The 27545-nt window shown below is 50.9% G+C and overlaps 12 protein-coding genes and 1 non-coding gene across 13 annotated transcripts; 4 read left to right on the forward strand and 9 right to left on the reverse strand.

The window, feature by feature from the left end:
* Nucleotides 1-879: 879 nt before the first annotated feature.
* On the reverse strand, nucleotides 880-1960 carry BDV14DRAFT_177352 (uncharacterized protein). Its single transcript, XM_073769400.1, has 3 exons — nucleotides 1696-1960; nucleotides 1511-1638; nucleotides 880-1435 (listed from the first exon to the last, which is right to left on the reverse strand). The coding sequence occupies exons 1-3, from the start codon at nucleotides 1822-1824 to the stop codon at nucleotides 1066-1068; spliced, it is 627 nt and encodes a 208-aa protein (XP_073625958.1). The 5' UTR covers nucleotides 1825-1960; the 3' UTR covers nucleotides 880-1065.
* Nucleotides 1961-3806: 1846 nt separating this feature from the next.
* Nucleotides 3807-5174, forward strand: BDV14DRAFT_95445 (uncharacterized protein). Its single transcript, XM_073777917.1, has 3 exons — nucleotides 3807-4147; nucleotides 4208-4466; nucleotides 4524-5174. Exons 1-3 carry the CDS (start codon nucleotides 3887-3889, stop codon nucleotides 4913-4915), a joined length of 912 nt encoding a protein of 303 aa, XP_073625959.1. The 5' UTR covers nucleotides 3807-3886; the 3' UTR covers nucleotides 4916-5174.
* Nucleotides 5175-5500: 326 nt separating this feature from the next.
* BDV14DRAFT_t101 lies at nucleotides 5501-5572 on the forward strand. Its single transcript has one exon. It is a non-coding gene; the product is annotated as a tRNA-His (tRNA).
* A 920-nt stretch (nucleotides 5573-6492) lies between these two features.
* Nucleotides 6493-7414, forward strand: BDV14DRAFT_177354 (putative isochorismatase family hydrolase). Its single transcript, XM_073769401.1, has one exon. The coding sequence runs from the start codon at nucleotides 6596-6598 to the stop codon at nucleotides 7190-7192; it is 597 nt and encodes a 198-aa protein (XP_073625960.1). The 5' UTR covers nucleotides 6493-6595; the 3' UTR covers nucleotides 7193-7414.
* Nucleotides 7366-9046, reverse strand: BDV14DRAFT_191202 (major facilitator superfamily domain-containing protein; the record flags this gene model as incomplete). Its single annotated transcript, XM_073771460.1, has 5 exons — nucleotides 7366-7509; nucleotides 7591-7695; nucleotides 7741-8512; nucleotides 8570-8963; nucleotides 9028-9046. 5 exons carry the CDS (start codon nucleotides 9044-9046, stop codon nucleotides 7366-7368), a joined length of 1434 nt encoding a protein of 477 aa, XP_073625961.1.
* Nucleotides 9047-9433: 387 nt separating this feature from the next.
* Nucleotides 9434-10549, reverse strand: BDV14DRAFT_177355 (hemerythrin domain-containing protein). Its single transcript, XM_073769402.1, has 2 exons — nucleotides 10167-10549; nucleotides 9434-10109 (listed from the first exon to the last, which is right to left on the reverse strand). Exons 1-2 carry the CDS (start codon nucleotides 10422-10424, stop codon nucleotides 9666-9668), a joined length of 702 nt encoding a protein of 233 aa, XP_073625962.1. The 5' UTR covers nucleotides 10425-10549; the 3' UTR covers nucleotides 9434-9665.
* A 708-nt stretch (nucleotides 10550-11257) lies between these two features.
* Nucleotides 11258-13372, reverse strand: BDV14DRAFT_202249 (MDR family MFS transporter; the record flags this gene model as incomplete). Its single annotated transcript, XM_073773963.1, has 7 exons — nucleotides 11258-11677; nucleotides 11737-11897; nucleotides 11953-12456; nucleotides 12510-12780; nucleotides 12826-12877; nucleotides 12927-13003; nucleotides 13061-13372. The coding sequence occupies 7 exons, from the start codon at nucleotides 13370-13372 to the stop codon at nucleotides 11258-11260; spliced, it is 1797 nt and encodes a 598-aa protein (XP_073625963.1).
* Nucleotides 13373-13543: 171 nt separating this feature from the next.
* BDV14DRAFT_95455 (transcription factor domain-containing protein) lies at nucleotides 13544-15714 on the reverse strand. Its single transcript, XM_073777918.1, has 5 exons — nucleotides 15564-15714; nucleotides 14954-15490; nucleotides 14677-14904; nucleotides 14346-14632; nucleotides 13544-14301 (listed from the first exon to the last, which is right to left on the reverse strand). Exons 1-5 carry the CDS (start codon nucleotides 15668-15670, stop codon nucleotides 13715-13717), a joined length of 1746 nt encoding a protein of 581 aa, XP_073625964.1. The 5' UTR covers nucleotides 15671-15714; the 3' UTR covers nucleotides 13544-13714.
* A 288-nt stretch (nucleotides 15715-16002) lies between these two features.
* Nucleotides 16003-17234, reverse strand: BDV14DRAFT_202251 (alpha/beta hydrolase; the record flags this gene model as incomplete). Its single annotated transcript, XM_073773965.1, has 2 exons — nucleotides 16003-17028; nucleotides 17073-17234. 2 exons carry the CDS (start codon nucleotides 17232-17234, stop codon nucleotides 16003-16005), a joined length of 1188 nt encoding a protein of 395 aa, XP_073625965.1.
* On the reverse strand, nucleotides 17003-19051 carry BDV14DRAFT_177363 (class I SAM-dependent methyltransferase). The gene has a single exon (XM_073769403.1). It carries the CDS (start codon nucleotides 18612-18614, stop codon nucleotides 17640-17642), a length of 975 nt encoding a protein of 324 aa, XP_073625966.1. The 5' UTR covers nucleotides 18615-19051; the 3' UTR covers nucleotides 17003-17639.
* Nucleotides 19052-19193: 142 nt separating this feature from the next.
* BDV14DRAFT_177364 (uncharacterized protein) lies at nucleotides 19194-20611 on the reverse strand. The gene has a single exon (XM_073769404.1). It carries the CDS (start codon nucleotides 20214-20216, stop codon nucleotides 19341-19343), a length of 876 nt encoding a protein of 291 aa, XP_073625967.1. The 5' UTR covers nucleotides 20217-20611; the 3' UTR covers nucleotides 19194-19340.
* Nucleotides 20612-22479: 1868 nt separating this feature from the next.
* Nucleotides 22480-24728, reverse strand: BDV14DRAFT_210191 (amino acid permease/ SLC12A domain-containing protein; the record flags this gene model as incomplete). Its single annotated transcript, XM_073775833.1, has 2 exons — nucleotides 22480-24045; nucleotides 24208-24728. 2 exons carry the CDS (start codon nucleotides 24726-24728, stop codon nucleotides 22854-22856), a joined length of 1713 nt encoding a protein of 570 aa, XP_073625968.1. The 3' UTR covers nucleotides 22480-22853.
* A 1194-nt stretch (nucleotides 24729-25922) lies between these two features.
* BDV14DRAFT_191210 (aromatic ring-hydroxylating oxygenase subunit alpha) lies at nucleotides 25923-27250 on the forward strand (the record flags this gene model as incomplete). Its single annotated transcript, XM_073771461.1, has 2 exons — nucleotides 25923-26746; nucleotides 26800-27250. 2 exons carry the CDS (start codon nucleotides 25923-25925, stop codon nucleotides 27248-27250), a joined length of 1275 nt encoding a protein of 424 aa, XP_073625969.1.
* Between the last annotated feature and the right edge of the window lie 295 nt (nucleotides 27251-27545).

Genomic DNA, 27545 nt, shown 5'->3' on the forward strand with positions numbered 1-27545 from the left:
CTAACGAGACACTCGTGCAACATCCCAATTTACTGTATACCGCTTTGCTTACCGCTTTAGTGCGTACTTAAAGGAATACCCCTTGTAAAGCTTTATTACTATATGTAAACTGCTGTATTAGAACTGTGGATATATTATATATTAAGAATGGAGATATAAGATATGTTGACCTTTAGTGACCGCTACTATTCTGCTTCAACGCCAAACTTACTGTTAGTCAGTGCCTGCTTGGTTCTTCATCATATTGTTCTTACTCCCTATTTTAGTCAGTTAGTTTACCCCTATTTCTTCTGGATTTAGTGCAGGATTGCTGCTAGATCTAACAAATCAGACCTTCATATTCTTGGGGTGTTGTACCAAATACTTACGTACGCGGTGAAAGTTGACATATAGTATCTAATAGTATTTCTGCTGGCAGAACTCCAAGCAAATACATAACATTACAACTAAAGTAGGGATGTTGCACGAGTGTCGCTTGAGGCCTCCGTAGGTGATAAGCGCCAACCCCGCAAATACATCGGAGATCTTGGGAATTCTCGATACGTAATTACTCTAAGAATTTCTTAGAAAAGTGATTCAACTCTTATAACTCCGGTTGCAGTCTACGTAGCAGGACACTACGGTATCTAGTTGAAGCTCCGTTGGGCGGGAGACCTCGCTTGCTCTATTCCCGTCGTGCCTTCCCTATTCGCAGACGAGCGTGCCTTCCTCCTGTGAATAATGTTCTACGAGTAAGGAAGGTGCGACCTGCCCCAGGCTCCTTCCATTCATGTTGTATTCATCTCAAGGAAGGCGCAACTGTTTGTCCCTGGACTGCCTTGGCACACGGATTTTCGCTGTCCACTCAGGAAGGATGAATCTATAAAATGATTCTAACTATATGACGAGCACGGCTCTGGCAGAACTAGGAAAGCAAGTCAGGACAACCATACGGTTTTCAGTTCTTTGTTCTATGATGCAAACAACAATCGCCTATGGTATAAACATGCATGGAAGACATAACATAAACATCCAAATAACCCAAATGCTAAGTATGCAAGAATTTTACCAACTCAACGTCTCAATTCAGAGAACAGCAACAGCAACGCCAAGCGCAACCGCAGCCGCAGCACCAGACATACCGCTCATACGGCCCATAGCACCATTACCAGGTGTATCCGTCTCCTCGGCACCAGCACCAGACGGACCATCACTGTTCGTCGCAGTAGCATTAGCTCCAGCACCAGTCTTGGTCGTCATAGTTGTAGGCGTAGGCGTAGGCGTGGGAGAAGTAGACTCGGCTCCGAATAGCGGCTTTGAAGAGGCGGAGGATGTAGCTGTAATTGTAACCTCATAGGAAACGACAGGATCCGTGGTTGTAGCGAGCCACACGTCGTCGACGGCAATAGAGCACGTCGCGATCTTGGAGTTGTATGTGCACTCGGCGACCCCGGTGCTGGAAGATTTATGTTAGCATCAAGGGTAAAAACGATTGTGAGAATGCAAGTTGAAGCTGAAGGCATTTACATACTATCCGTCTTCAACAGCCGCAAGGGTAACAGCGGACGGGGCCTGGATGATTGTCGCGCCGGTAGAGAGGAGGCACTCCTCCGTTACGGAGTCAGCACATCTTACGGAGTAAGTGGTGGTGTCGGAGTTCTGGTAAATAATGTTAGAAATAATTGTAAGAATAAGAGCTTTCTCTGGAAATCTTACCGATCCAATGACTGCGCCAGCAAGGGCTTGTCCGTCTTCGTTGTCGGGGATGTACATTGTGACGATTTCGTCGGCGGCGATGACGCCGGTGATGATGCTCAGGGCGAGGAAGATAGTGTTGGAACGCATTGTGAGGGTTGGTTGTGTTTGATGTTCGGGGTACTAACTAGAAACCTGATTTGGAGCTTCTGGTGTAGAATTCAGAGTAGATGAGATTGAATTGGATGTTGTTGATAAATAGAACCTTGGCAATAGTCGGGCCTCTTATATATTCAACCTTTTCCAAGTCAACTCCAATTAAAGCTGAACAATCAAACACTCGTAAATTTGTAGCAAGAGCTCAGCCCTGGCAAGCCTGTTCCATAGTTCTCCATTAGGTCCCGATCAAGCCAATGGGAAACTGAAAGTGGGACTGAAGCATTTGCGGCTGAACGTCGTCGCCCAGTGGCCGATGTCAACAGTCGATAGCAGGCCCACTTGGTGCGAAGCTGTGCAGTCTATCTAAAGACTGAATTTTCTCAGCCCCTTTACGAACTATTCTTGTACTTCGTGATGTTTTCCTCAGCTTCTTACTTGATGCCACTCGGCCAGGTTCCGCTGTGTACCCTGAATGTGGTGATCGTGTAGGGTTCGACGGTGGTGCAGGTAAAGATGAGCCTCGGCGGGGCCAAGACCCGGATGCCCTAACATGCCGATCGTGAAAATGTGCTTACATTGAAGGTTTTCGGTGGTATCATGACCCATCGATCTGTTTACTCCTCGCAGTTTCTGGTTTTAGAGTTACTACATGAAGAATAGAAGATCCGGTAGCCAAGAGTGGAATCGATACTTTCGCGTAAGCTACGGAGTACATGCGCGTGAGTAGACGATCAAATACACGATGCATTATTTTTTTTTGTTTTGATTTTGGCAATGGCAGCATGCAGCGGCTTTCCAGGATCGGGCATCGGACTCTCTGAGCACCGATCTTTTCAAAAGGGCGTCCATCGGTGCTTCTTCAACGTTTGACCGCGATCTGACGGCCCACGCCTCGATGCAACCCTCATGGCAACAGGGTCTGGCAGCGGATCGCAACTGCAAGGCTGAGCCGCTGATTCAGGCACGGGATCATATTATTACCAGGCCTCCCGGCTCGCGTATGCCCTAACTACCTTGGTCTGTGGTCATATCGTACATATACGTAGGTTTTTGTTAAATCACACCTTGGGGGCCCTAACATCTGCCTCTATGGTGGTGTTCATAGAGATTCGAATGCTGTCAGCAATGATTGTCTGCGAAGCTACTCGATGAAACGTGATTGATCCGCCAAACCCGGTTGTTACGTTGTAGATGCGATTTCGGCCCCCGTCCGAGCGCGGTATCTAATCTCCACCGTCGCATCGGCAGTCAGCTTTAGAAGCCTTGCGAGATTGCTCAGCCATGCAGGTACAGAATAAGGCGCTCGATCCTGAGAGAATCTTTCTAGAGATCGATCGTCCACAATGCTATTGTTGTTGCTCTCCCCAGAGTTGCGATTTCTGCAGCACGGCAGGAAAGGGGCTCCACCAACTCCACCTCAAGCTCAGCCTTGAAGCCCGAAACCCTAGCAAAGATCGCGATGGTACCACCTAATCATCGTAAAGCTCTCTGATTCGTCCAAGCGTCAAGCAAGCAGCCGGCTTGGGAAACCAAATGCTGCGCCCTCGCAAAAACGCCTATTAATAAAACCAGGGACATTAGGCGGATCCATCCGACACCAAACCCGCATCCAGAATCTTCACCGGTCTTAGCTCTTGATTTGCAGAGTCGACTGCCGAAACAGGCTGTGCTTGGTGACATCGTGGTTGGTGGCCTCAAGCGTGCCTGAAGGATCAGCCGTGCTATGTGCTGGTTTGAGAAAGTCGAGTTACATCGCGAAGCCCTAAGATTACAGGCATGCCGCCAAGATTTGGGGGCCAAGGGCGCAGCATCGGCTGAAGATCTGATTCGCGTGGGGTTGAGGCTTAGGCTGACTTGACGATGGAAATTGAGGATTTCACGGCTTTCAGGATTGGGATCATGTATAGATGTAATTTTGGAATTAGTATATAAACCCGCAAGGTACCTGGGTAGATTGATTTTCAGATCATCAAGTTTTACTTTCTACACTACAACACTAATCTAATCTTCTAATCTTCTTATTCGTTGATTAATATCTACTACTGTCTTCACAATGAGCGCCATCAACAAGTCTGTCCTTCTCGCTGCTGTCCTTGCCGCTGTTGCTCCAGCCAACGCGCAGCTTGACAAGCCCGCCCTCACCGACAACCTAGACTACCTCCTCGATGGCAACGTCGCCAACCTTCCCTCAAACGGTGGTCCCTATTGGGGCAAATGGGAAGACGGCCTCATCCCCGCCGACTGCAAGAGCATTGCCGAGTCCCAGGATCTGAACCCCACTGACTTTGAAGTCTACGACATTTTCTTCGACGACGTAAGCAGCCTTCCAACTAATCCTACTACCATTGAATCCAGCTAACATCTATACTTGTAGTGCCAAGATGGCTGGTCTTTCTGCCGCCACAAGGACTCCTCCGACACCTTCGAGACTCTCGTCGACACCTTCGGCCGCATGCCCGTGCGCATGCGCAGCTGGGTCCGCCACATCCTGACCATCCCCGGCGACAACTGGGCCTTTAACTCCAACGGCAACATTGCTTTCTCTGGCACCACCAGCTCCAACCTTGACGTTGCTCTGCACGAGACGGGCCACTCTCTTGATCTGCTTGGTGCCTATGGCGATGTTCTCTCTTGTAAGCTACCCACTCTATCCTCTATATCCTCCCTTTCTGTACTAATCTAGAATCCAGCCTCCACCGAATGGGAAAACGCCTACAACGCCGACTCCAACGTCCCAGACAACTACGCCCAAAGCAACCAAGTCGAGAACGTCGCGCAGAACACCGTCGTCGGCGTCTACGACACCGTTGTCCCTGGCGGATTCCCCGGAATCCAGCCTGACTACGCTAACATCCAGAACCAGTACACCCTGCTGAAGGACAAGGCCGGGAACCAGATTCAGCCCGGTGGTACTTGCGACCGCCACTTGGAGAACTCGGATACTGTTTCCATGAGCGGGTCGAGCTCGAAGAGAGATGTGAGGATGGCGCGTGCTGCTAAGCATGACAGCGCTTTCAAGGGGACGTACAAGAATATTGTTAAGGACTTTACGCCTTTCAACACCCAGGATTTCCACCACTAGGAGGGTTCTTTGGGTACTGTGACTGACTGGGTATGAGGATGGATCTTGCATGACTGTTTCCTTTCTGTTGAGTTTAGCTTTCTTCGATTGTGCTTTGTATATATTAGCTTGATGCTCAATTAGGCTGGCGGCGCTGGTGGTGGTGGAGGGGATAGAATGATACATAGGCTGGGAGTTGGGAGGTGCATAGACTTGGTTTCTACTAGCATTGATTTTATAGCATATGACTTGCGTTGAAATTGATTTTTTTTCACATGGGATTTCCTTGCCCTTGCCACTTCTCAAAATATATATTGTGACAACACTGCAGCTGTAAGCCGTGAGGTTCTTTACGTAAGTATTCCGTCTATCAGAGGTCAAACTGCCTGTAGGGTACTCTTCAACCTCTAGGATATGGGATGAGAGCCATTAGGTGTGTTCAATCCTGGAAGTGGTTTTGTCAGCATGTTATGGTGTGTAGTCTGTAGGATTGGGTGGTGCACTCAGCCCCCCAGTCGGAGCGACGGAGTCATTGGTTGCTCACGTCGCACAGCCCTTTGTCACGTTTGATGATATTAACAAATAAAAAAAAGAGTATTCAAGAACGGTGCTGTGGTCCAGTGGTCAAGACCTTAGTTTGTGGCACTAATAACCCCGGTTCGATTCCGGGCAGCGCCAGATTTCTTTTTTAGTTTTCCTCCTCCATAGGAGGTCCACTTAACAGTTTTCCTTTTCTTTTGTCAATGTTGAACTTGTGGAAAAACTTTACGGTCTCTGCTAGAGTAGTCTCTATTCACTTTCTATAAGGTAGCTTCAATTCCGGCCCTGTTATGATGTTGTTGCGACTGTGGACTTTTTTGTGCGATTTGGGACGATGCGGAAGCCAAAATATATAATTGGAGGAGCACTGCTTCAACGTCCCAGACATTCCGCAACAGCATGCAAAGACGACAACACCCATGCAACCTATTGTCAGCTATGGCATCCTATCTTTGGTACAAGTAGAACTATCCACCTCAAGGACAAAAGGCTTTCCATAGCCACCGCTTGATTTATAGGCGGCGGCCGAAACTGCACCATCGAGAGCTGCTCGATGCCGGGGCTAGCACCTTTTGGCACTTACCTGATTGGAATTCGTCCGCTCTAGGCCTTGGACTGCGCCTCTCTGTCTGAGCAACTTACAAAGATCATTATCTTTCCTCATGTGAGATTTCGTGTTCCCTGTAGGACGCCCAAGGAGGCACCAACAAACGCGGGGAAGATGAACGCCAGCCTGTCACGCTACAGTACGGCTTACTCCGCCGCGCCTCGGCTGTTTTTACTTCATTTTAGATGCTCATAAATACGCGGTTGCTAGATCGTCACATCCCGCCTACAGGCAAGTATACTTGGTCATGGTAGCTTCGGCATCCCGCCTGACTTACCTAAGCATGTGGACTGTCCACCAACCCACACTGCACGGCTGATGGGGAATAATTGGCGGTTGCTGTTACTCAACAGGAACCAAGAATGGATCCGGTGGCGTCACGGAAATCAGTGCGGGGGAATTGCCCGCCTATATAAACCCCCTTCTTGCGATTCGAGGCTGTTGAGGTCCTCAAGCATTGCGCCCAAGGCCACATCCGTACTTCCATCTTTCTTACAAAACCCTAACTTCTCAACTACCACTACCTGGCTACCTACACCATAAGTACAAGCAACATGTCCGCCCAATCCTTCCGCCAAACAATCGGGCTCCCCCGCAGCACGGCCTCAATCCATGATAGCACACTTGTCATAATCGACGCGCAGAACGAGTACGCTAATGGCAAACTCGCTGTGTCGGACGTCTCTTCCTCGCGCAAGGTCATATCCGATTTGTTGGCAAAATACCGAACGGCAAACTACAACGGCCGTAACATCATCCACGTCGTGCACGCCACGCCGGCTGGCGCACCGGTCTTTACACCAGACACAGACCTCGCGAAGGAGTTCGAAGAGTTAACCCCCGAGTCCGGAGAAAAGGTCATCACCAAGAACTTCCCCAATTCATTCGCGTCCACGGATCTGCACACGTATCTTTCAGGACTTGGTGATATTGGCAAGAAGATTGTGCTTGTGGGGTATATGGCGCATGTATGTGTTTCCACTACGGCGCGCGCGGGGAATGAACTTGGGTATGAGGTTGTGGTTGTGAGGGAGGCTGTGGGCGATCGGGATATCCCTGGTGTTGAGGCGAAGACTTTGGTTGATGTTGCGTTGAAGGAGTTGGATGATGCTTTTGGGACTGTGGTTTCTGCTAGTGAGGTTCAGGGGTAGAACAATCTGCCTGAACTTTTCTCCCTCGTTTCTTCTCTTTTCCTTCTTTTGTGCAGATTAATAGCATAGCTAGCCCCGGTGCTGCTGGACGGGAGACTGACGCTCAACCCATATTGTCTATAATCGAAAATCCTGATATGCTAGTCCCTACTCTATAAAATCAGAAGTACAATCTACCCCATAATCTCTCTCGCCAATTTACTCTTTCTTCTTATTCTCTCCCCAAAGAAAATCAGCACCCACGGAACAAGCGTCAATCCCGCCCCAACACCCCCTAACAAACTCGCCGCAGCCCCAAAGCCCAAATTATTGAACAGCTGCTTCGAGACAAGCGGAAACACACCCCCCATTCAATTTCTGCAAAAGCTCTGCGCCGCAAGCGCACTACTCGCGTAGACATGGTACGTATCAACTAGATAGTTGAACACCGCGAGATAAACGGCAAATATCCCCATCGTTGAGATTCCCACCGCTATGGCGGGGACGATCCAGTGCACGGAATACTACGCTGTCCAGCCGAAGAGGAACAATCCAATAGGGAGGAGGACGCTCTCAATGCAGGAAAAGTAGAGTCTGTGTTCGGGGGTTGTGTTCCAGTTTTCGCGGCGGGATGCGAGACGGTCTTGGAGTATTGGAAGGGCTGTTGCGAGGAGGGATCCCACGCATGTAGCCGTGAATATCGCATTTGAATCTGATAGACTAAAGCCGTACGTTGATTGGAAGACGAGCGGAATGACGGAGAGAAAGATGTATAGCACCGACCAGGAGAACGCAGCCCACAGTGAGAAGAAAAAGATGACTGGTTCTGTAAGGAGGAGGAGGAAGGGGCGTGAGAGGGATGTTCGGAGGGGAGCTACAAGACTGGCACGGTCTTCGTCTGCTGCGACTTTGAAGCGGATGCGGAGGGGCTGCTCTTCTTTTTCCTTTTCGGTCTCGTCTTCTCCTGAAAATGGTTCCGGCTGGGGGAAGTAAAGTCCTTTGCATCCTGCGTCTTGAAGTGTCTCGTACCACGCGTTTGAGGCTTTTGCGCGCTGGCGGAGGACAACTGCGCTCCTTGTCTCGCGGAAGAAGAGAACAACAGAGATGGTGATTATACCAGCGATGATAATCTGGATATAGAAGATCCATCGCCACGTGGTATACTGCCCAATAAACCCACATACCAATGGTCCCAAACCCGTTCCAAATAATGCACCAGCTGAAAACAGTGTCATGGGTGTATTACGGCCAGTCGGTGTATAGATATCAGCGATAATCCCGCCGACCATAGTCGAGAAGGTCGATCTCCCGACGCCAGCGAAGAAGCGTGCCACTAGCATTCTAAACAGAATATCAGCCGCTGCCCTTTTAACAATGTCAGAAAGGTGGTACTCCTACCCAGGATAAAGCCTCGTAACAGCACAACAAACCTGACAAACCAGCGACAAGAACGCCGTAGCAACAAATACCGGCTTGCGCCCAACGACCTCCGAAAACGGCGCAAGAAACATCGGTCCTACCGCGAACCCGCAGCAGAACATCGTTATACCAACTAACGTAGCAACCTGGCCAATTCCCCATTCCGACGCCATCTGCTCTGCACCAAGGCTGGAGCAGCTTGCTGCGAATGAGGCGAAGAGGGTCGCGATGCATGACACGTATGTTATGAGGTTCTTGTAAAACGGCGACCAGTTGTATGGGGAATTGAGTTTTGAGATATCGGGTGGTATACTTGGATTTGGATGGACAGGCTGTGGTAGGGCTGACTCGAATGTTAGGTGTCTGGGGACCTCTTGGCGCAGTTGTCCCTAGTTCCAGCTGATGAGGGTATTGATTCAGTCATTGCCGGTTTATACCTAATGCAGAATGGTACATCTCTCGAGGAATGCACTTTATTTGAATTTGCGTATTATGGATTGAAAGTTGGAGATATCGTCACCCTCTCCAACTCCCTTGAATATCCAACTTTGCGTCTCCACGTCGATGAAGACGATCAAGGAACCATGGCTGGCGTTGTCAGAGACGTAGGTAGTTTGGAATTGCCAGGTACTCGGAGTACTCTTCATTCAATGGCCCCGATGATGTAGTAAAAAGCGTTCCTGCGGCTGGCTGTAGCCTTCTCAGTTACATTGGTGTGGGCGGAAAAAGGAGATTTATCGGGTAACAGGCTTAAATGTTGGCCTACGGTGATGACCAGGGCAAGAAGGTGTAAATGGGAAATAGGAAGAGAGATCCATTACCACCTATGCTGGTGCGTGAATAGGCATACGAGCTGTTTCCGTAAATTGACTACTGTCCAATGTCCATCCTTGAATCGGCACGACTCAATCGCTCTAACAACAAAGCATTGAGAAAAAACGATCGCTTTGTGGCCCCTGTAGTCTTGAGGTTTCATCTGCATAACATCATTATGCCGATACGTATAGGTAGGTAACCGACAAAATAGAATCAAACTAAATACAGAAAGCAGAAGTTATAATCTAACCCCACCCCATTACATCGGAATCCCCGCCATCTCCTCCTTCGTCCAATACCGCCTCATATTCTCCGCGCCCAAAGTCTTAACCTCCTGATCCAGGTGAGACCAAAGAACATCCTTCCAAGGTTCCATTTTACTCCTCAGCGTCTCAAGCCGCAACTCCTCTTCACCGGAGATACATTTTTCAAGGTACTCCTTGAACCCGTCAAGCCCGGCATGGATCTGTCTGTGCTGCTGCAAAAGCTCAGCAGCGCGCTTGCCCTTCCCAGTTTGGAACTCGGGCATTTTCTTCGCTAGATAGGGGAAGATATAGCTCTCTTCGATGTGGTGGTGTACTTCTAGGTGTTCGGCGAAGGAGAGGCCGATCTGGATGAATTGGCGCAGGGACATTTTTGCGGGGCGACGCCCGGTCTCTGTTGCGCCCCAGAGGGTGTTCCAGCTGTGTCGGAAGTTGGAGTGCTAGATTCCCTGTTAAAAAACTTGAGACTGGAGAGAGTTCGGAGGGGAAGGGCTCACGAAGTAATCCATATGTTCGGCCTTCTGGTTATAGATGCGGAAGTCTGCTGGTGATAAAGGCGGGAGTGATTCGTCTTTATTTTCCCCCGCTGGTTTTATTGTGCCTTGTGCCTCGGCCATGTTTGAAATACTCCGCGTAGATTGGGATTGAACGTGAACCCGGTTTGAGATAATAAGCTGACGCCGTAGAAAGGCCTCCGCGCTGCGATGCGATAAGAGTCGTGTGTAGCGAAGCGAACCAGCCAAGGCGCGGTGCATTACCCTCCGAGCAATCAGAATATGTACAATATGTTTGAATAGATGAATCCAGGGTTCATCGCAGATCAGAAAGAAACTCGTGTTTTTAATCCCCGGGATAACCCCCTGATAAGCGCGTGGGCTCCATGTGGCGGAGGATGACCGACAGAGAATTCTAACAGCTGTGATTGGTGGATTTGATCTCGGGGCGCTCGGGCCTGATCGGGTTAGCGTGGATCTGGCTATCTAGTACAAAGTACAGTATACAGAGTGTAGGCCTTGGATTTGTTAAGCAACCTGTCCTTGGTGCATAATGATCTGAATATTACAAGTATGCTCATGATGCGGCCCAGGTATGTGTGCAGGGGCTTATGTGACGCAGGGGCCCAACTCCGTACAGAGTACCGCACACCCCGAGAACCGCGAAGCAGTGACCAGAAGAAGCTGTCGCAGACTCTGGCTGTCTATCGCACCTGCCTGATTAGACGAGTATAGTTGACGGAGTATAGGGAAGGCACGATCCCCGATGATTGGTAAGCATATAAAATCAAGAAGGCGCTACCCGATGCATTCGGATATCCGAAACGGCAGGAACGACGGAGCGATGGACCGAGCACCGGGGGGATTCTGTATCGGCACTTATTTGGACATTCGCATCAGAAGTGGATGAGCACCTAGAGGTATGCGGTAGAGGAGACAGCAACACAGAAGCTGACATGGAACGAACTTGATATCATTAGTCTATTATTACTTTCCCTCTGTATATGAGTGTAGATGCATCTATTAACAACGACGTTACGCCAGGCCAAAACTCCCAATGCAGATAAACAATCCAATAAAACACGGAAAGGAGATCACGATCGCCCCTTCTCCTCATCCTGCACCTTTCCTGTCCCAGCAGGAACTCCCTTACTCTCTTCCTTCTTCTGCCGAACATCAACCCACCCCATCCCCCAACTAACAAAAAACTGCACCGCACAAAGCGCCGCAACAAGATAGAACACCCAGTCAATAGCTTTCGCGTACCCCTTCACAACACCGGCAAGGTCATCGCCGCTAACAAGATCCCTGAACCCAGTTGCACCGGCGGCAACCACAGCAGATGTATCGACGTTCGGCGCGTACCGCGGGATTTGATCTTTGAGTCCTTCGTTGAAGATTACAGATGCGACTGCGAGGAAGACGGACCCGCCGAAGGTTTGGCTGAATGCGAGGACGGCCATGGCTGTTGAGAGGTCGTCGGGGGCGACGCCGTTTTGGACTGCTAGCATGGGCTGGTGTATGTTAATTTGGGTGGCATTTGTGGGGAGCAGTATAGGGGTGGGGGACAAACAGCTTGGGTGGATGCGCCGCGTCCGAGTCCGACGAGGACTTGGTAGGCAGCCCAGGCGGCGGTAGAGGTTGTAGGAGAAAGGGTGGACAGCATGCCTGAGCCAACGGCGCAGAAGACAGCGCCGCCGAGGCACCAGGGGAGATAGTATCCTAGTTTTCCGACTAAAAAAGGTTAGCACATATATTCCCCGAAAATGGATAGGTAGGGAAAACATACTAAGGAAACCCGACATAACAGCCGTAACAAGCTGGGCAATAATATTAGGCAGGAGATTGACACCACTGTCCAGCGCAGAGTCATCTCGGATAGATTGGAAGTAGATCGGAAGATAGTAAGACATGACCATCGTAAGACCGAAGATAACAGCGATAGTAGCGTAACTGCTGTACGCGATCCGTTGAGTGATCAAGTGGAATGGGATCATGGCTTCCTTGCCCTTGTACCATTCCCAAATAAGGAAGACAATCGCAGTCACACCAGAGCCGACGAAGAGACCAATGATTACTTGATCGTCCCAGGGGTATTCGGTACCACCGTATTCAAGGGCGAGTAGGAACATGATTGCTGCTGGGGCGAAGAGGACAAAGCCGACGAGATCGAAAGATTTGTAAAAGGTAGGTAGGACATCGATGGCACGGCCCTTGTTGCGTTGTTCGGGCATGCGAATGAACACGAGAAGGATCGCGACTAAGCCACCGATTGGAAGGTTGATGTAGAAACCTGTCTGCTGTCAGCTTACTGTTCTCATGATTGACTTGAAGTGAGATACGCACACCACCGCCAAGTTGTCTTGGTCGTGAAGGCACCACCAACAAGAGGACCACAGACAAGACCGAGCTGGGCAAACCCCATCATCATGCCAATAAGGGCTGGGCGCTTGTGCATGGGGACAGCACCGGCAATGATCGTCAACGCCCCATTGATCATACCAGAACTGCCCATACCGGCGACCGCGCGCCCGATAATCAACATCATAGAGGAAGTCGCAGCACCGCATACTATCGAACCGATTTCGAATACCGCGAAAAACCCGAGGAATGTCCACTGCGATTGTTAGGCTTGTACAAGCAATTGATGATTGGGTCATACCTTTGACTGGAAATGGGTGTAGAACTTTCCCGTGAGCGGTTGTAGAGCGCAACTAAACCATGTCAGTATATATAGACACAGTTGCTTGCTGGATGTCATACCTAGCCAGTGTGTACGCACTGCCGTACCAAGCAACATCTTCGAGCGAGTGAAATTGATCTGTGATTTTAGGGATCGCCTGTCGAGGGTCACAGTGATTAGCGGGATCAGTACATCATTTTCCCAGGAAACATACCGTCGCGATGATTGACGTGTCCAATAACATCAGGAAAATAACAAGAGTTATTCCAGCGACGACCATAAAAAGCGGAACTCCGCTGATCCATTCTTCGGCTGGGGCTTCATTGGGTTCGACAGGCGATGATGTGTCGTCAGGGCTGGGTTTCGTTATCGAGCCGGTCCGTCTGTCGTTCTCGTCTTTGAGAGATATTGAGCCCGATCTTGATGAGGATGTATCATTGTTCACGGTGGCTGCTGGTTGTGCATTGTCGGAAGTTGATTCCGCGGGGTTGAGGGCGGGGCCGCTGGGGTATTGTTTCTCGTCCATGTCGGCAAGGTATAAAGTGGTCGAAATGCCGGGTAAATACTGAAGTTAAAAATGCTGAAGACAGAACCAGACCTGGACCAGGATCCAGATTTATATCAGGAGAACATGTCAAGCCCTATGGGGCCCTGAGTCAAAGTGGGCTGCGGTGTTAAGCAGACGTGGGAAAAAAGCTTAGTTAAGTCCGACTACTCGGACCGGAAAGTTTCAAATCCGCCCCGACTCTCCACACAGCCCGAAGCCCGACAATGTATTTCTGACAAATGCATGTAAGATCAGGAGCTGAAACTAGGCAAGTGTCGCCTTAAGTCCTGCCTAATTTACCTATAGGGAAGAATCTCGGCGCTAAAACTGCATTCCCGGTGCATTACCGAAGGGATGATATTGCTGGAACCAAGATAGGTCCTGCGAATTGAGCCAAGCATCGATCAAATCTGCATCGAACTCTGGCACTGCTGGCACGTTGTCGGTCTGAGTGGGCAGTTCGGGTAATCTAGGCGCCCACCCGGCTCTTAAGCCCGTGAGGATCCTGGCGCCTGTAGTATAACAATCCGAAAAGTCGCTATCCGGGGGGTTCTCAATGCCGACCGCACCAGCAACTTGAAGAAACTTGTCAGCGACTTGTTGGGTAAGAGACAACAGATCTGCTGTCTGGCGGACAGCTACCAAGTCCCATCCGGGGTACTCAAAAGTCGACAGGCGGAGGAGGGTGACTAGGCCATGGGCGGTTCCAAAAAGTGTAGCCGATGGGAAATGGGAAAACTCGGCGGGCGTGAAGCTGAGTAGAACGTCGAACCGTTTCCGGATCGCATCAAGGCAGGAGTAAAGGTGGTCAAGCCTGGTGAGATCCAACTCGTCGGTTGAGGGACCTTTGACCATGGCCATTTCGTAGATCGTAGTTTCCGCATGGTACAGTTGAAGGAGAATCAATTCTAGAACCATTAATACTACAGCTGCGAGATGGAAGTCAACATACTTTGATGAAAGGATTCGGCTGGAACCCAGTGGCGGACGCCGTCCAATTCAGAATACAAGCCTTGCATGTAGAATGACAGGGGAGCTCTACAGCGATCTCGCTCGTCAATCCTGTCGCCTTCGTGACCGAGTTCTCTGATGACCTTGTCCGTGACAAGCTGAGTACGAACCAACTGTACAAGTACTGCATCGCTGGGAGTCTCTTTCTCCTCATCTAGGATGTCGAGGCATTGTGTCATGTGCGGTGTCCATCGGATGGAATCGGTTCGACCAAGGGTATGAGCCAAACTATCAATGTTAGCTCAGTTCATGCAGAGACCGGGTTGACATACTTGGAGCATAGTAAAAAGCACCCTACAACAGCTCGCCTTTCATCCATGCTTCTAACAAGCGACACCCAAGCCCGGCAATGACCACTTCCAGTTCTTATAAATTGCGATCCGGGGATATCTTGATTTTGTGGAGGAGGTCGATTGAGGCCCATGTCCATGACAAGTCCGACGATCATCTGCATGTACGGACCGAGTGATATCTTGCGCGGTTGGCACTCAAAGCCCATCCTGGAACAATAAGAATCGGAGGAAGAATTAGGATAAGAAAGTTGCTTACCAAGCTAGGTAGATCATTAGAGCCTGAAGGAGATCAAAGCTTCGCTGACACTCAACGAGCATTGCTTGAGCAGCCATTTGCTTGAATTCCGTATGAAGCTCAGAGCGACGGACTGTATTCTTGCAGTGTAGCGTCTTCATGCAATGCCACAGAAACGGAGACTCGCTCTTAATCCCAGCTGCATACGTCGCGACCGGAATGTACATGAACGGTAGGTATGGAAGCCTATTGGTTCGAAAGTCGCTGAGTATCTCCTCGTCCTCTGCAGAACTGGCCATATGGCTGTCAATTCCCGCAACTGGCGGTGGTGGGTTACTTCGCGGCGCATGAGCTTGAGAGCCGCTGCTTACCCCCGAGTCCGACAGCGAGGTATCCGGCGACGGAATCGGGTTCGGTTGTCGCGTCTCTTGAAGAAGGCTGGTGAGTTCATCGAGTCTCTTTTCCAGCTGGGCTGTCTTTGCCGCGACAGATCGTCGAGCAGGGTTTATTTTGCGCGTTCGTGGTGCAGGTTGGCATTGTCGGTTTAGGCGACGGCATCTATGTAAAGGTTGGATATCCAGTCAGTCCACTCTTCCCGGCGCAAGTACTCCATGCAGATCACAGAACACACCTCGCGCAGCTTCCACCAGCTTCAGTAATCAGACACTTGCACTTGGCTTGCGCACAGCTAGCACAGGCCCGGCCATATGCGGCAGCGGAATAGCCTGAATCGTCCATGTTGGAGATGATTGTAAGTAATCGGTGTTTAGAGAAGAGAGAGAGAGCAGACAAAGACGGGGAAGACACAAGTCCGACCGGGAAATTGCCTGAATCCCGTGACACCGGACCGGAATTGGACAACCCCGGCCTACCTAGTCTACGGACATTATTTTAACTACGAGCATTATAACCATTAATATGACTCAATCAATGGTGACTATCTTATTGACTATTCTGGTAACCAGCTCGATATGCATGAAACGTCAGAAGTACATATCAAAGTGTGACTACATCACGCCTCGTCAACCCCTCTTAGGTAGGAGCATCCCTCATCCCACTACCGGTGGTGCCTACTCTAACTGAGTGGTCTGAATTTTTATCAGCCCAAGTGCGTCGCCAGCGATCTTGGTCACTTTTTCTTCGCTCACCTCGCGTCCGAGCAGCCATCCTACTCCGATCGGGACATCACCGCGGAACTTCTTCGACGACTCGAGTCCGGGATAGAACGCAAAGTGGCAATGAGGCACGCCGGGATACACGTCCAAGCGGGTCTTGACACCGTTATCGCGAAGGTATCGCTCGTAGGTCAGTCCGTCGTCGCGAAGAGGGTCAAGGCCGGCGACCTGAATATAAGCAGGCGGCAACTTGTGGACCAACTCTGGGTATAAGAATGGCGAGAAGTTGTCTGAAGTTAGGTCTGGCTTGTATGCCCTCTCGGCGGCATCGATGTCGGCTACATCCATGATCGGGGAGTACTTGTTCTGAGTTCTCGAGACCCAGTCTTCGCGGTACTGCTCAGGAATATTTTCAGCAACATAGGCAAGGACGGGAACAGAGACCCAGAGGCCAGTAAGAGGAGGCTGAAGGTTCTCCTTGACAGCTCGCTGGGCGGTTACAGTGGCTAGGTGGCCCCCGGCTGAGACACCGCCGATAATAAAGCCCTTGAACGGATTGGCGCCGAGCAGAGTTGCATGTTGGGCAACCCATTTGACCGAGTCCCAGACGTCCTCTGGCCCTGTGGGGAACGGGTGTTCGGGGGCAAGTCTATACGAGATTGTGATAGATGTGGCACCGTACATTGCTGACAGAGCCCGTGCAAAGGGGGCGAGTTGGAGATTCGTTCCAAGTTGGTAACCGCCGCCATAGATCAAGACTACGACGGGGCTTCCCTCCTCGGGCATGGATGAAGGACGAAAGATGCGGATCTCGTTCTTATGACCATCGCGCATGGTTATCTTGCCAATTGACTCTTTGGTACCGAGGGCGGGGGTAGTCTCGTACGCTTGTTTCTCGCTCGCGGCGTGTTGGGCACGTAGGTGTTCGACGGGGGCGCCAGTGAAGAAGCCTCCGGATGAGAAGGCGATGTCGGTAAACAGCTGGGATTTAGCAGAGGTCTGGCAGCAATGACGGTATCACTTACAGCAGCAAACTCCGGGTCAACTTTGCTCATGGTAACGAGCTCTTCTTTGTACTGCGGCTGGGTCTCCTGGGTCTCTTGAACATCCTCGATTTGCTGGGCTTGGGGAATGTCCTTGGCCACCTCAGGGACCGCGACAGGCTCTGAAAAGCTTTCTACACCCATCTTGATGCAAAAGTGGTTTGGTCGAGACAGTTGAGACGGTTGCAGAAAGCTGAAGAAGTAAGAAAAGAAGGTTGTGGCGGGAAAAAGCAAAGCAAGATCCGGTTGTGTTAGTTGGTTTTTATAGTGAGGCTGGCCGAGGCAACAACAAGTTGCACGAACACAAAAGGAAAAGTGGCCCAGAACAAGGATTTCTTTCACCTGAGTCAAGGATGTCTTTATTTCCTCCAAATGCAGCTCCCTGATTGGCGGTTCTCAAAGAACCCATCTGCAAGCGCCAAAGCGCGAGTCTGCGCCTCGGCGCGCGATCTCGTCACATTCATAGCTCCAGCCCTACAGAGCCTCCCATAGGCTCAGCCAGCAGGGTATCACCAACAACCCCCCAACAGCGCCGCATCTAGTCTCCAATCACACTCCAACCGGCTTCTGGGCACTGATAACATGAAAGTCAAAGATCGGATGGATATCATTGCGCGATCCCTCGGCACGAACACCGGCATTCAAAGCCTTAATCTCCTCGCGCTCCCAACCAAGTACTTCCTCAAACAGGGCAGCAGTGAAGCCCTCGACTCCCTCGGCAAAATTGAGTCGCAGCAACGCCCCACACTCCTTGAGCCTCGCATCCTTCGGCCAAACTCCAACCGGAAGCTTGATCTTGCGCGCAATGACATTCTCGAATCCAGCGCCCCGAACCCACCCCTCCATCGACGGCGCCGGGTCCAGCGTCCGCCCAATCCGTTCGCACGCCCTAATCAACCCGCCCATCAATTTAACCATATAACTCTCCTCTTTCAAACTCCCGTCCTCTGAATATGGCATATTCTTCGTCTCCTGCAACTCCAGCCATCCGCCCGGCTTGAGATTTTCGAAACACTGCCCGATCAACCGCGGCCAATCCCGGATCGACCCAGCCATATACCGACAATGGATAAAATCGAATGGCTCGCTAACAACCCACTGCTTCTCGATATCGTCCACTTGAAACCGTACATTCGGCGGAACCCAAGACGGTTGGATCGGACTCAGGTCTATCCCCAATATCTCTCTCGCCCGCGGGAACTGGTCGCCCATCTGTATAGCCCATATCCCCGTTCCCGTCCCGATATCGAGTACCCGTTTCCCGCTCGGATCGAGGGGGGCTAGAAAGAGCTTATCGTGTAATGCGCGGTAATAGACGTGGTGCACCATGTCTAATCGATCTTGCTCGGGTTCGTCGTTCGGAAAGGCATAGCTACCCGCTTGATACGCGTGATATCGCCGCCCATACTTGAATTCGTACTGCAGCACGCTGGAAGCAAGCGATGTCCCTGAGCTCGTGGTTTTATCGGATGGCGCAAGCGACGCAACGTCCTCATCGACTTCGATGTCTTGACTCGTGGTCATTCCTGCGCTGTCCTGTCCTTCGTCACAACTGCAAATCTCGATCGGTTCCTGGCGGGACGCCCCAACAATCTGGTTCGCTGCGTCTGAAGAATTGGATTCTTTAGGAAACAAAGAAACCAAAAATCGAATTCAAACGCCAACAAAAACCCAGCTGAAAAACGCGGGGGATTTCCCTCCGATTCCTTTTCCCACTGAAGGATGCACGCTAACCACGTACTAGGACCGCATCAGACAATGGCGGGTTAGCGGTGCCTTGGCTCCGGCCGTCGGGTTTAACGGTGAGCTACAGCTGCCAGAGCAGCCAAGCTGGCTTGGGCTCGGTCACCGACCGTACATCTTAAGTACATGGGTATTTATATAAGGACGAATTGTCCCTTCTTAGGACGCCGGTTATAACTCTCTTGGATGCTTGCAAGGTATTCTCCAAATCCAGTCGGAAGTTGGTCGCCGCGTGGCGTCCGTTGTCTCTCGGACGGAGTTGGGCTCGGGGGCTAATGCAGCTTACTTTGGTTGTCACGCTGGAGGGTCCACTGTTGCTGTCAAAAGTCCCGATTTAAAGTGCACCCAGATGCTGTAGATCTCCGCCGGATACAGGGGCACTAATCCCATACTGAACACCCTAAGCCTAGTCTACTCAGGCTAGTGCAGTCTTATAGCGTGGTGTTTTCTCTTAGAGTCAATATTTTAAAGAAAAGAAATATATACATTGACTGAATCTAGTTGGTATTAAGACCCCGAAGACCCATATCCCACGCGACTCGATATCCTCTCGCGACACTCTTCATCCGAACACCCAGGTAAACTAGGCCACTGTACATCATCGCTCAAAACCTGCTGACTAGACGCTTCTCCGCCCGTCGCAACAACGATCAGTCGTCCGAGAATGGCGTACTCGAGTCTGAGCTTTATACTGTAAGCGACAGGCTTAAAGACCACCTGAAGAGCGAAAAGTCCCGCATATTGGAAAACCACGACGATCACGTCGAGAATCAGGATAATGACGTTGATGACGATAAGTTGAGTGAGGATGACCATGTGCGCGCGTTGAGGGCGGAGGCGTAGCAGCTTTGACGTCTCCCAGATATAGATGCCTGAGAGGAGCGACTCCTGGAGACAGAAGATTATAAGTTGAATTCGTTCCATGATGTTGTACCCTGTTGAGAAGGCCCGTGTGAGATCCCCCGCCTGGCTGACAGCGCCGTAGAGGAGGACTGTCACGGAGGTATGGAGAACGACTCCATCGACGATAATAAGGTATAAGACACCCCGTAGCAACTTCCGATTCTGCAGGACCAGATGTAGACGCGACCATAGTACCAGGCTATGGCCGGTAACCATGCAACACCACCCGATGATTATAACCGTGACGCAAATGTAGTTCGAGATCGGCACGAAGAAGAATAGAACGAAACCTAGAGTGTTCACGATGAGACTGCATGATGATACAAGGAGCGACCAGAAGTATAGGCCCTGGTACCGCTTGAAGGTGGCGAGGGTGAGGACGAGGAGTTCGATGGAGTTGTAGACTGTTATGGCGGCGAATGCGGTAAATGCATATTGGAGGGCCTCGGAGAGATTTTGGCTGGGGGACTCGGAGATCATTGAATCTTCACTTGATTTCGAGTACAAGATACATGCCGTTAGGTTGTAGCAGTGAGAAGAGCGGAGCGAGACATGAGGGAGGATGGGCGGTGATGGTGGAGGTTAAGGAGGCGGAGGTGTCAACGTTTATGAAAATCCGGGGTGTCTCTGTGAGGAGGCGACGGGTATGAATTGACTTTTATGGATTGCAGTAGAGTTCGAGCTTGTCTGGGTCACTGAGCTGCCATGGAACTGGAGAGCTAGATCTCGCCACTTGATGATGATATCTGGTTTGCACTTGCTGCGAGTCTAGGCCCATCAACGGGACAGGTCCGAATTGGGTGAGAGGCGCGACATATCAAGTAACGAACCTCAGCCATGTACCCAAACCATCTCAAAGTTTGGGAGCATAACACCCCTCGTATGAGATCCCAGATTGAAGACTGAATAATTTAACCCCCAAATAAGCTCGACGGTTAATGGCAGCCAGCGAACCACGGGCGAAAGCTGAGGTATGAACCCTGGTCTAGACCGCAGCTCAAGCCTGGTAGAGTTTGCCACCCCGGCGCCCACCTTCCCCTTCCTCTCTAGCAGGAGATTGAGGTGCACATTTCTGCACGGTTGAAGTCCAGTAATTTCGACGGAACCACGTGAAATTTTTGGATAGGGGTCCCCGTGTCGAGGTCTCTTTTATCTTTACACGGTCATTGTCCTGGTGTTAAGGTTAGGTTCGGTGCCTCTCCGCATCTCCGCACTGCGGCGAATGCCAGATCTAGCACCTTGCGATCGACTGTGCGCAAGCCATTGTGGGCTCTTCCGCTGTGGCAATTGTAGTCCAACTTCAAAGTTCACGCGAAAAAGAGGGGGTAACAGACGGAGATCGTGGGCGACGTGGGTACAGAGCAAGTCTTCAAGCTGTCGGTGTCTTTCCGAAGGCACAGCTGTAACCATGGTATGACTGCGAGTTTGGCTAACGCTCGATATTCAATAAGCGACTTTGTCGATCTTTGGCAAAGGTTGAGATCGGAGATGCTACTCGCTCGCTAACCTACTCCCGGGGACAATGCTCTTGGTCGGGGAATGTCCATGACTCGCATCGGCGCCGCTAATCTGGGGGCGGAGTAGCAAACGAGAACTGGGGCAGACGTTGCTTCTCCCACTGCCCCTGAAGCTCGTGGACATGGCCACCACAACCGAGACATGTTTCGATATGCGCATACAGTTGTATTGCTGCAATGAATATCCAGATGGTGACGTCACACTCAGCGGGGGTGCCTACTCGGCGACGACGTGAACGGGTGAGTGGAGCTGGAGGTACGGTTCCGGTGCGCAGGGAGACCACTGCCTCGACTCGAGAATGACCCAAGCTTCCATCTTCTGTGTTGGAGGCTCAGAGGGTAGAGAGGTCGTCTGTGTAGAAAGGACAATGATTAGTAGATTGGTAGGGAGCACGTAGCACTGGTAGGCCGAGAACTGCCCACAGATTGGCAAATGCTCTCAAGTCCAAAACAACACAAGGCCCAGCGACCTGCAACAGGATATTTGAAGGAGGGAAGGAGCGACCCCGAACGCGCCTACCTATCCCATACGTTAGTTAAGTATGTATACCGATTTGTAAGTAGTCGTGCCTTCCTATTCAGAAACACGGACAATACCCATCGCTCCTTCCTTTATTGTTATGACAGGAGATACACGGGTCACTTGTCTGGGCTGGCTCTACATTTTCGCTCTGTTCATCACCCTTGCACCTAGTATAGCTAACCCTTTCTCGCTCACTACTGCCAACGCCTAGAACACCAGACGGCTCTTGTTCAATTCCAACACGCTTCTCGCGGTTACCTGTGAAGATAGAGCAGTTTAGCCTCCCATGGCATATTCGAGTATACCGTAGGCAAACATAAAGTTATAATACTTAAACGTGGCAAACTGGTATGCATAGCAACCCCCGCAATGTGAGAGCCGCCTCCGAACCGTCTCCCGTCTTGGCACAGAGCATCGGATGCAATTCGAGGTTAACTAGGGCTATGTTTGTCAAAAAGTCTCTGTTGAATGATAATCCAGTGACAAATACCCAAGCAGCATCTTTGTGGAATATTGTGGATGGGATAATGTAGCCTCGATATACTGAGCAACGTTGTGTTTGGGTGCGTGTTTTAGGAGGGCTCCGAAAACCGCCCGCTCGCCCGCCCGTCAGAACTTTCCCAGCGTTTCCAGCTGCTGCAGAAGGTGGTTGTATGCGGACTCGGATGGAAAGGATGTGTTCATCCCTCGCTTGGTTTTGCTTCTCATGACTTGTTGCTTTCTGTTACTCTTTGTTTTGCTCCTTCGATTTCTCTTCTATCCTCCCCGGTCTCCTTGGCAGTCTCTCAAACTCCATATCGACGCAAATATATAGATGTCGCAGGACCAACAAACGCGCGCAGAATGAATACCCTAATCAAAGTATTTTGCATCAAGTAAAGCAAGTAAAGGAAGGTTAAAATTTTCAATAGAACATACAAGCATTACTCAACACAGATAGGGAGAGGCAAGCCAGCACTGAAGTTATACAAAGCGCAAGTCGCGCACGGCAGATCGGAACCATCCGGGCTTTCGGAACGATCCGAAGTCTCCCATACGTACCGTAGCAGCTAGGGCGACAAACAACAACAATAAGACTCACGCAACCCCATCACCCCCATCAACACGCCCCTCCTTCCTAATCTTTAAAAAGCCAAAAACCTCCCCCCAAAACGTCCTAACCGGCTCCCTAAGCTTAAGCGCCTCCTCATAAGCAGTAACAGTCGGCGCCTCCCAATACAAATCCAACTCCTGCGGTTTCAGCACCTTACTCCGCTTAAACACCTTCCAAGCACCAAACAACACAATATCAACAATAATCATGGTATAGTGCGTAAAGAAAGACGTTATATCCCACGGTGTAAAAGATTCATACCCGTAGCACGTCACAATGAGAATCATCCAGATCAGCCCGATGTATGCGCAGTAGGGCTGGAAGTACCCCTTGTACGGTAGAATATCCCGATCAAAGCCCTGCGCTATACAGCCCCGGTAGAACCAGATGTATGTAATGCACATGACGATGTAGTCGATTATTCCCGCGGCCGTGGTTAGATTGATTAGCCAGGAGAGAACCTGCGAGGAGTTGCTAGATAATTGCAAGAACGAGAGACATGCAATGAGCATTGTCACGGCGAAGCAATAGATTGGTATCCCCTGGTTTGTGCACCGGGTGAAGATCTTGGGTGCGCGGTTGTCGAGCGCAAGACCGTAGAGTGTTCTTGTAGCGCAATAGGTATATGTATTTCCAGCCGAAAAGATCGTCGTCACAAGTAGGGCATTAATGAGATGCGGGAGTGCCTGGATCTCTAGATTCCGCATGGCAATAACATAAGGTGATGCTGCTGCCGAGCCAGATCCTTCGCCCGTAACAGCCTGGATAAGAGCCGGATCGCTGTACGCAACAACGATTCCCGCGCACAGCGCCCCACCAATAAAGAACACCACGAAGCGGTAATACACCGTTTTGAACGCCGTCTTGATATAGGTGCGTGGGTATTTCGCTTCGGCTGCAACAACAGAGACGTATTCGGGTCCTACGCAGGTGAATGAGGCGGACCATAGCGCTGCGAGGAATCCTTTGAAGCGGCCGAGAGTGCCGGTTGAGTGGTGTTCTGCGAATGAACCGGGGGAATTCCAGTATCGGAAGCCGTAGACATCGTGCTGCGGGTTACCGCCGACCATTGTGACGAAGGTGAAGAAGAAGAGGATTAGGATTAGGATGACTTTGCCGCTTGAAAGCCAGAATTCGGATTCACCGTAGGCTTTTACTGCTAGGATGTTGAGGAGGCTGTGACAGACAATAAAAGGTTAGCTTGTGTCAACAAGGAGCTTAAAGGCAGGGGAGAGGGTGAGTCCTGTCGTCCAAAGATAAGCATTATTAGAGAGACCGGAGGTGTTACCCCCTAACCGGACCGGACTATACAAAGGTGATAGGGAAGAGCTGACTCACGCATAAAGCACAATACAAGCAACCGAAACAGCCGCAACAGGAATATCATCCCTCCAAAACCCCAGCACCAAATTCAACGCCGTAATCTCAAACGGCACCAGCAGCGCCTCATAAAAGTAAAAGTTCCAACCGGCCATGAACCCAAAGGCCTCATCAACCCATTTGCCCGCCAACCGTATGAAAGAGCCACTAATGGGCATATAGATTGTCATCTCGGCTATGCCATTATTTACCAGGGATAGCATGAAGCTATAGATTGCGTAGGCGAGTAACAGGCTGCCGGGACCGCCATGGGATAGACCCTCGCCTATGCTGACGAATAGGGCTGTGCCGATTGAACCGCCGATTGCGATGAGTTGAATTTGCCGGTTTTCGAGGCGGCGGTGGAGGCCATTATGCTCTGTTCCGTTGGAAGTCGTGGCGTCGGGGGTGTCTGCTAGGATGGATGGAGCGGCGTTGTTGTCTTTGGGGACTTTCTCGGGCTCTTTGCCGGGAGCCTGGATCTCTCGAGTGGCCACCATGATGAAGGAACCTTTTAAGAGAAACAGAAAAGGCAGTGAAATGGCATATAGACAACATCTCAGGATGATGGCTTGGAGAGACTTTATGTACCGGAGGAGGATATACAATGCTCGAATCAGGGCTCGTAGATCCCATAGTCTATGATGAATGCGGGGAAAGATTCGAGATACCGCGCTAGAAGGCCTCTAATAGTGGTACCTAAATAATAAAAAACTGTCTATTGGTCATAGGGAAAGCATTACTGTCCAAACTCGTCCTAGCTGAAACCAAGTAGTGTCTTCAAGCGTTTTCCTATCTTTGCCGATTGCCCTGCGGGGGTGGTCTTGGTGATAGGCATACTCGACGGCAGAGTTGGGGCAGCTATAGAGATTAAACATAATCATCGGACAAATAAGACGATGCAAACGGCTCAATTGATCCCTAGGAAATGTTCATAGCCTAGCGTCGGGTCTTTCCTTCCATCACCTGCACAAGCGAACTTCATGACGGTCTACGTGCTTACATGGGATACCACACATTTATGATATCCAGTCAATTTTGATCACGCCGCCCTTTCAAAGCCGGAAGTTGATATATATGAAGGCAATACTGTTGACTTGTTTCATCGTAATTTGTTTGCTCATCCACATCGCCGTTCCTGCCGTTGCTTGTGGGGACGTTTCCCGCGGATAGAGACGGGCGTCATAAGTGGAAGCCGACATGCTTGATGTGACGCTTGGCGAGGCAGATCTCCCTATCACCGTAGTATCGATCTTATCATGACTAGACGAGTGAGTAAGGGTAAGTATGACGGTAGACCGGGTCCGGGGAAGCGATCTACAGGGAGACGGATAGTGAGCCGTGGGCCGGTTCCTTATCTCCGCCACCGACCCGGCTCACATCGAAATCACAATTCCGCCGGATCCTTCTTTGTTTTACAATCTTTGAAGGATGAGGGATTGTAGGAAGGCTGGCGAACCGTCCTGGATTGCTATCTCGAGGTGGCGTCGGGTGCCCAACGGCTCCGTGCTGCACCATGGTCGAGACACCCGTCAACATGAGGTGTTGCGATATCAGAGAGGAGGATGAATGCCCTATATCTAGGGCTCTTCATCCTCTGACATAGACGAACTCATCAGATAACAGATTATCAACTCCTAAACCAAACCATCATAGCAAGTTCTCCAAAGCTTGTCTTTTACACACTCTACACAATGTCATCACTATGGAACTACCTTGGCATGGGCTCCTCCGGGACCCAAGCTGCCAGCGACAAGAACGCCGTCCGCGCACTGCCCTCCTCCTGGTACACTTCGCAAGAGATGTTCGAGCTCGAGCGCCGCGCCATCTTCTCGCGGAAATGGCTGCTCACGACCCACAAGCTCCGCCTCCCCAACGCCGGCGACTGGCTCCGCTATGAAGTGTCCGGGTTCCAGTTTATCCTCGTCAAAGACCGCCAGGGCGAGATCAACGCTTTTCACAATGTCTGTCGCCACCGGGCGTTCCCCGTCGTCACGGAAGAGGGCGGCACCTCCCGCATCTTCTCTTGCAGATACCACGGGTGGTCCTACGGGCTGAATGGAAAGTTGGCAAAGGCTCCTGGGTACCAGGACCTCGATGGCTTCGACAAGAGCAAGAACGGTCTGTTGCCTATTCACGTCCACATTGACAACAATGGCTTCATCTGGGTGAACATGGATTCGAACCCCGTGCCTGAGATCTCCTGGGAGCAGGACTTTGGGGGCATCGACATGCAGCCCCGCTTCCAGGGGATCAAGTGGGATGAGTACTACTTTGACCACACCTGGGAGATGGAGGGCCCATACAACTGGAAGATCCTGGCAGACAACTACAACGAGTGCTACCACTGCGCGACGACGCACCCCGACATCCCCTCCATCGCCGATCTCAACACATACTCCGTCGACACCAAGGACGCCGGCATTATCCACGACGCCCACTCCAAGCCGGAGCAGATCGAGGCCGGACTCAAGGTTGCCGCCACATACTACTTCCCTAATGCCTCCATGACAGTCTCGTAAGTCCCACATCCCCAATTAATGCAAAGCATGCAGGTGCTGACCGACGCAGTCCCCACTTTATCCTCATGCAGCGCTTCGTCCCCCTCGCCCCCGCAAAATCGATCATGAAGTATGAAGTCTTCCGCAACAAGAACTCTAGCGACGAGGACTTTAACATGATCGACTCTATCTACAAGCGGGTCATGTCCGAGGACAAGGATCTGTGCGCACAGGCCCAGCGGAATCTCAACACCGGCGTCTTTGTTAATGGAGAGCTCCACCCGACTATGGAGAAGGGGCCGCTGTACTTCCAGAAGGTTGTCAGAGACCTGGTCACAGAGCACTTTGAGAAGGAGCAGAAGGCCAAGGAGGAGATCTGGCCGGCCAGACAGAGGTTGCCCAAGGAGGCCTCGGTCAGTCACAAAGACGAGCTGCTCTGCTCTAGCCTTACAAGCTGCCAACCAGATGGTGGCGAGTGCTGTTCGAGTCTTGGACAGAGGCCAGCAGCTATTGCATGGTAGATGGTTCCAGAGTCCAGTACCTCAACTTCATAGCGTTTGTTTCTTTTTAGTTCTAGATTGACCATAGTTTCACGTATACCTCGTTAACGAATGATGAATGACCTTTTACCTTGGCAAGACGCCCTGACTTATCGGACTCGATCCGACAGCTGTGTAAGAAGGACTTTTTATTGGCGGAGCAGTAACCCTAAGGCAGTCAGGTGGAGAGTGTCCTTCCCGATTGGGCCAACAGATCCCGCCCCGTGACCCCGCAGATAATACCTGGCCCAAGCGCTACTAACATTATGCGGTCATT

This window comes from Aspergillus stella-maris (genome assembly GCF_047715825.1).
Source record: "Aspergillus stella-maris strain CBS 113639 unplaced genomic scaffold BDV14scaffold_45, whole genome shotgun sequence".
Classification (NCBI taxonomy): domain Eukaryota; kingdom Fungi; phylum Ascomycota; class Eurotiomycetes; order Eurotiales; family Aspergillaceae; genus Aspergillus; species Aspergillus stella-maris.

Bases quoted from the DNA above. Each gene is read 5' to 3' on its own strand.
- BDV14DRAFT_177363 (XM_073769403.1), bottom strand. From the start codon at position 18,614: ATGACCACGAGTCAAGACATCGAAGTCGATGAGGACGTTGCGTCGCTT.
- BDV14DRAFT_177364 (XM_073769404.1), bottom strand. From the start codon at position 20,216: ATGATCTCCGAGTCCCCCAGCCAAAATCTCTCCGAGGCCCTCCAATAT.
- BDV14DRAFT_95445 (XM_073777917.1), top strand. From the start codon at position 3,887: ATGAGCGCCATCAACAAGTCTGTCCTTCTCGCTGCTGTCCTTGCCGCT. The intron at 4,148-4,207 runs GTAAGCAGCCTT...CTATACTTGTAG, and splicing joins ACGACATTTTCTTCGACGAC to TGCCAAGATGGCTGGTCTTT. The intron at 4,467-4,523 runs GTAAGCTACCCA...TCTAGAATCCAG, and splicing joins CTATGGCGATGTTCTCTCTT to CCTCCACCGAATGGGAAAAC.
- BDV14DRAFT_177355 (XM_073769402.1), bottom strand. From the start codon at position 10,424: ATGCACCGCGCCTTGGCTGGTTCGCTTCGCTACACACGACTCTTATCG. The intron at 10,110-10,166 runs GTGAGCCCTTCC...CAGGGAATCTAG, and splicing joins CCGAACATATGGATTACTTC to CACTCCAACTTCCGACACAG.
- BDV14DRAFT_95455 (XM_073777918.1), bottom strand. From the start codon at position 15,670: ATGGACGATTCAGGCTATTCCGCTGCCGCATATGGCCGGGCCTGTGCT. The intron at 15,491-15,563 runs GTGTGTTCTGTG...ACCTTTACATAG, and splicing joins GCTGGTGGAAGCTGCGCGAG to ATGCCGTCGCCTAAACCGAC. The intron at 14,905-14,953 runs GTAAGCAACTTT...TTATTGTTCCAG, and splicing joins CTAATGATCTACCTAGCTTG to GATGGGCTTTGAGTGCCAAC.
- BDV14DRAFT_177354 (XM_073769401.1), top strand. From the start codon at position 6,596: ATGTCCGCCCAATCCTTCCGCCAAACAATCGGGCTCCCCCGCAGCACG.
- BDV14DRAFT_177352 (XM_073769400.1), bottom strand. From the start codon at position 1,824: ATGCGTTCCAACACTATCTTCCTCGCCCTGAGCATCATCACCGGCGTC. The intron at 1,639-1,695 runs GTAAGATTTCCA...ATTATTTACCAG, and splicing joins CTGGCGCAGTCATTGGATCG to AACTCCGACACCACCACTTA. The intron at 1,436-1,510 runs GTATGTAAATGC...TAAATCTTCCAG, and splicing joins GCGGCTGTTGAAGACGGATA to CACCGGGGTCGCCGAGTGCA.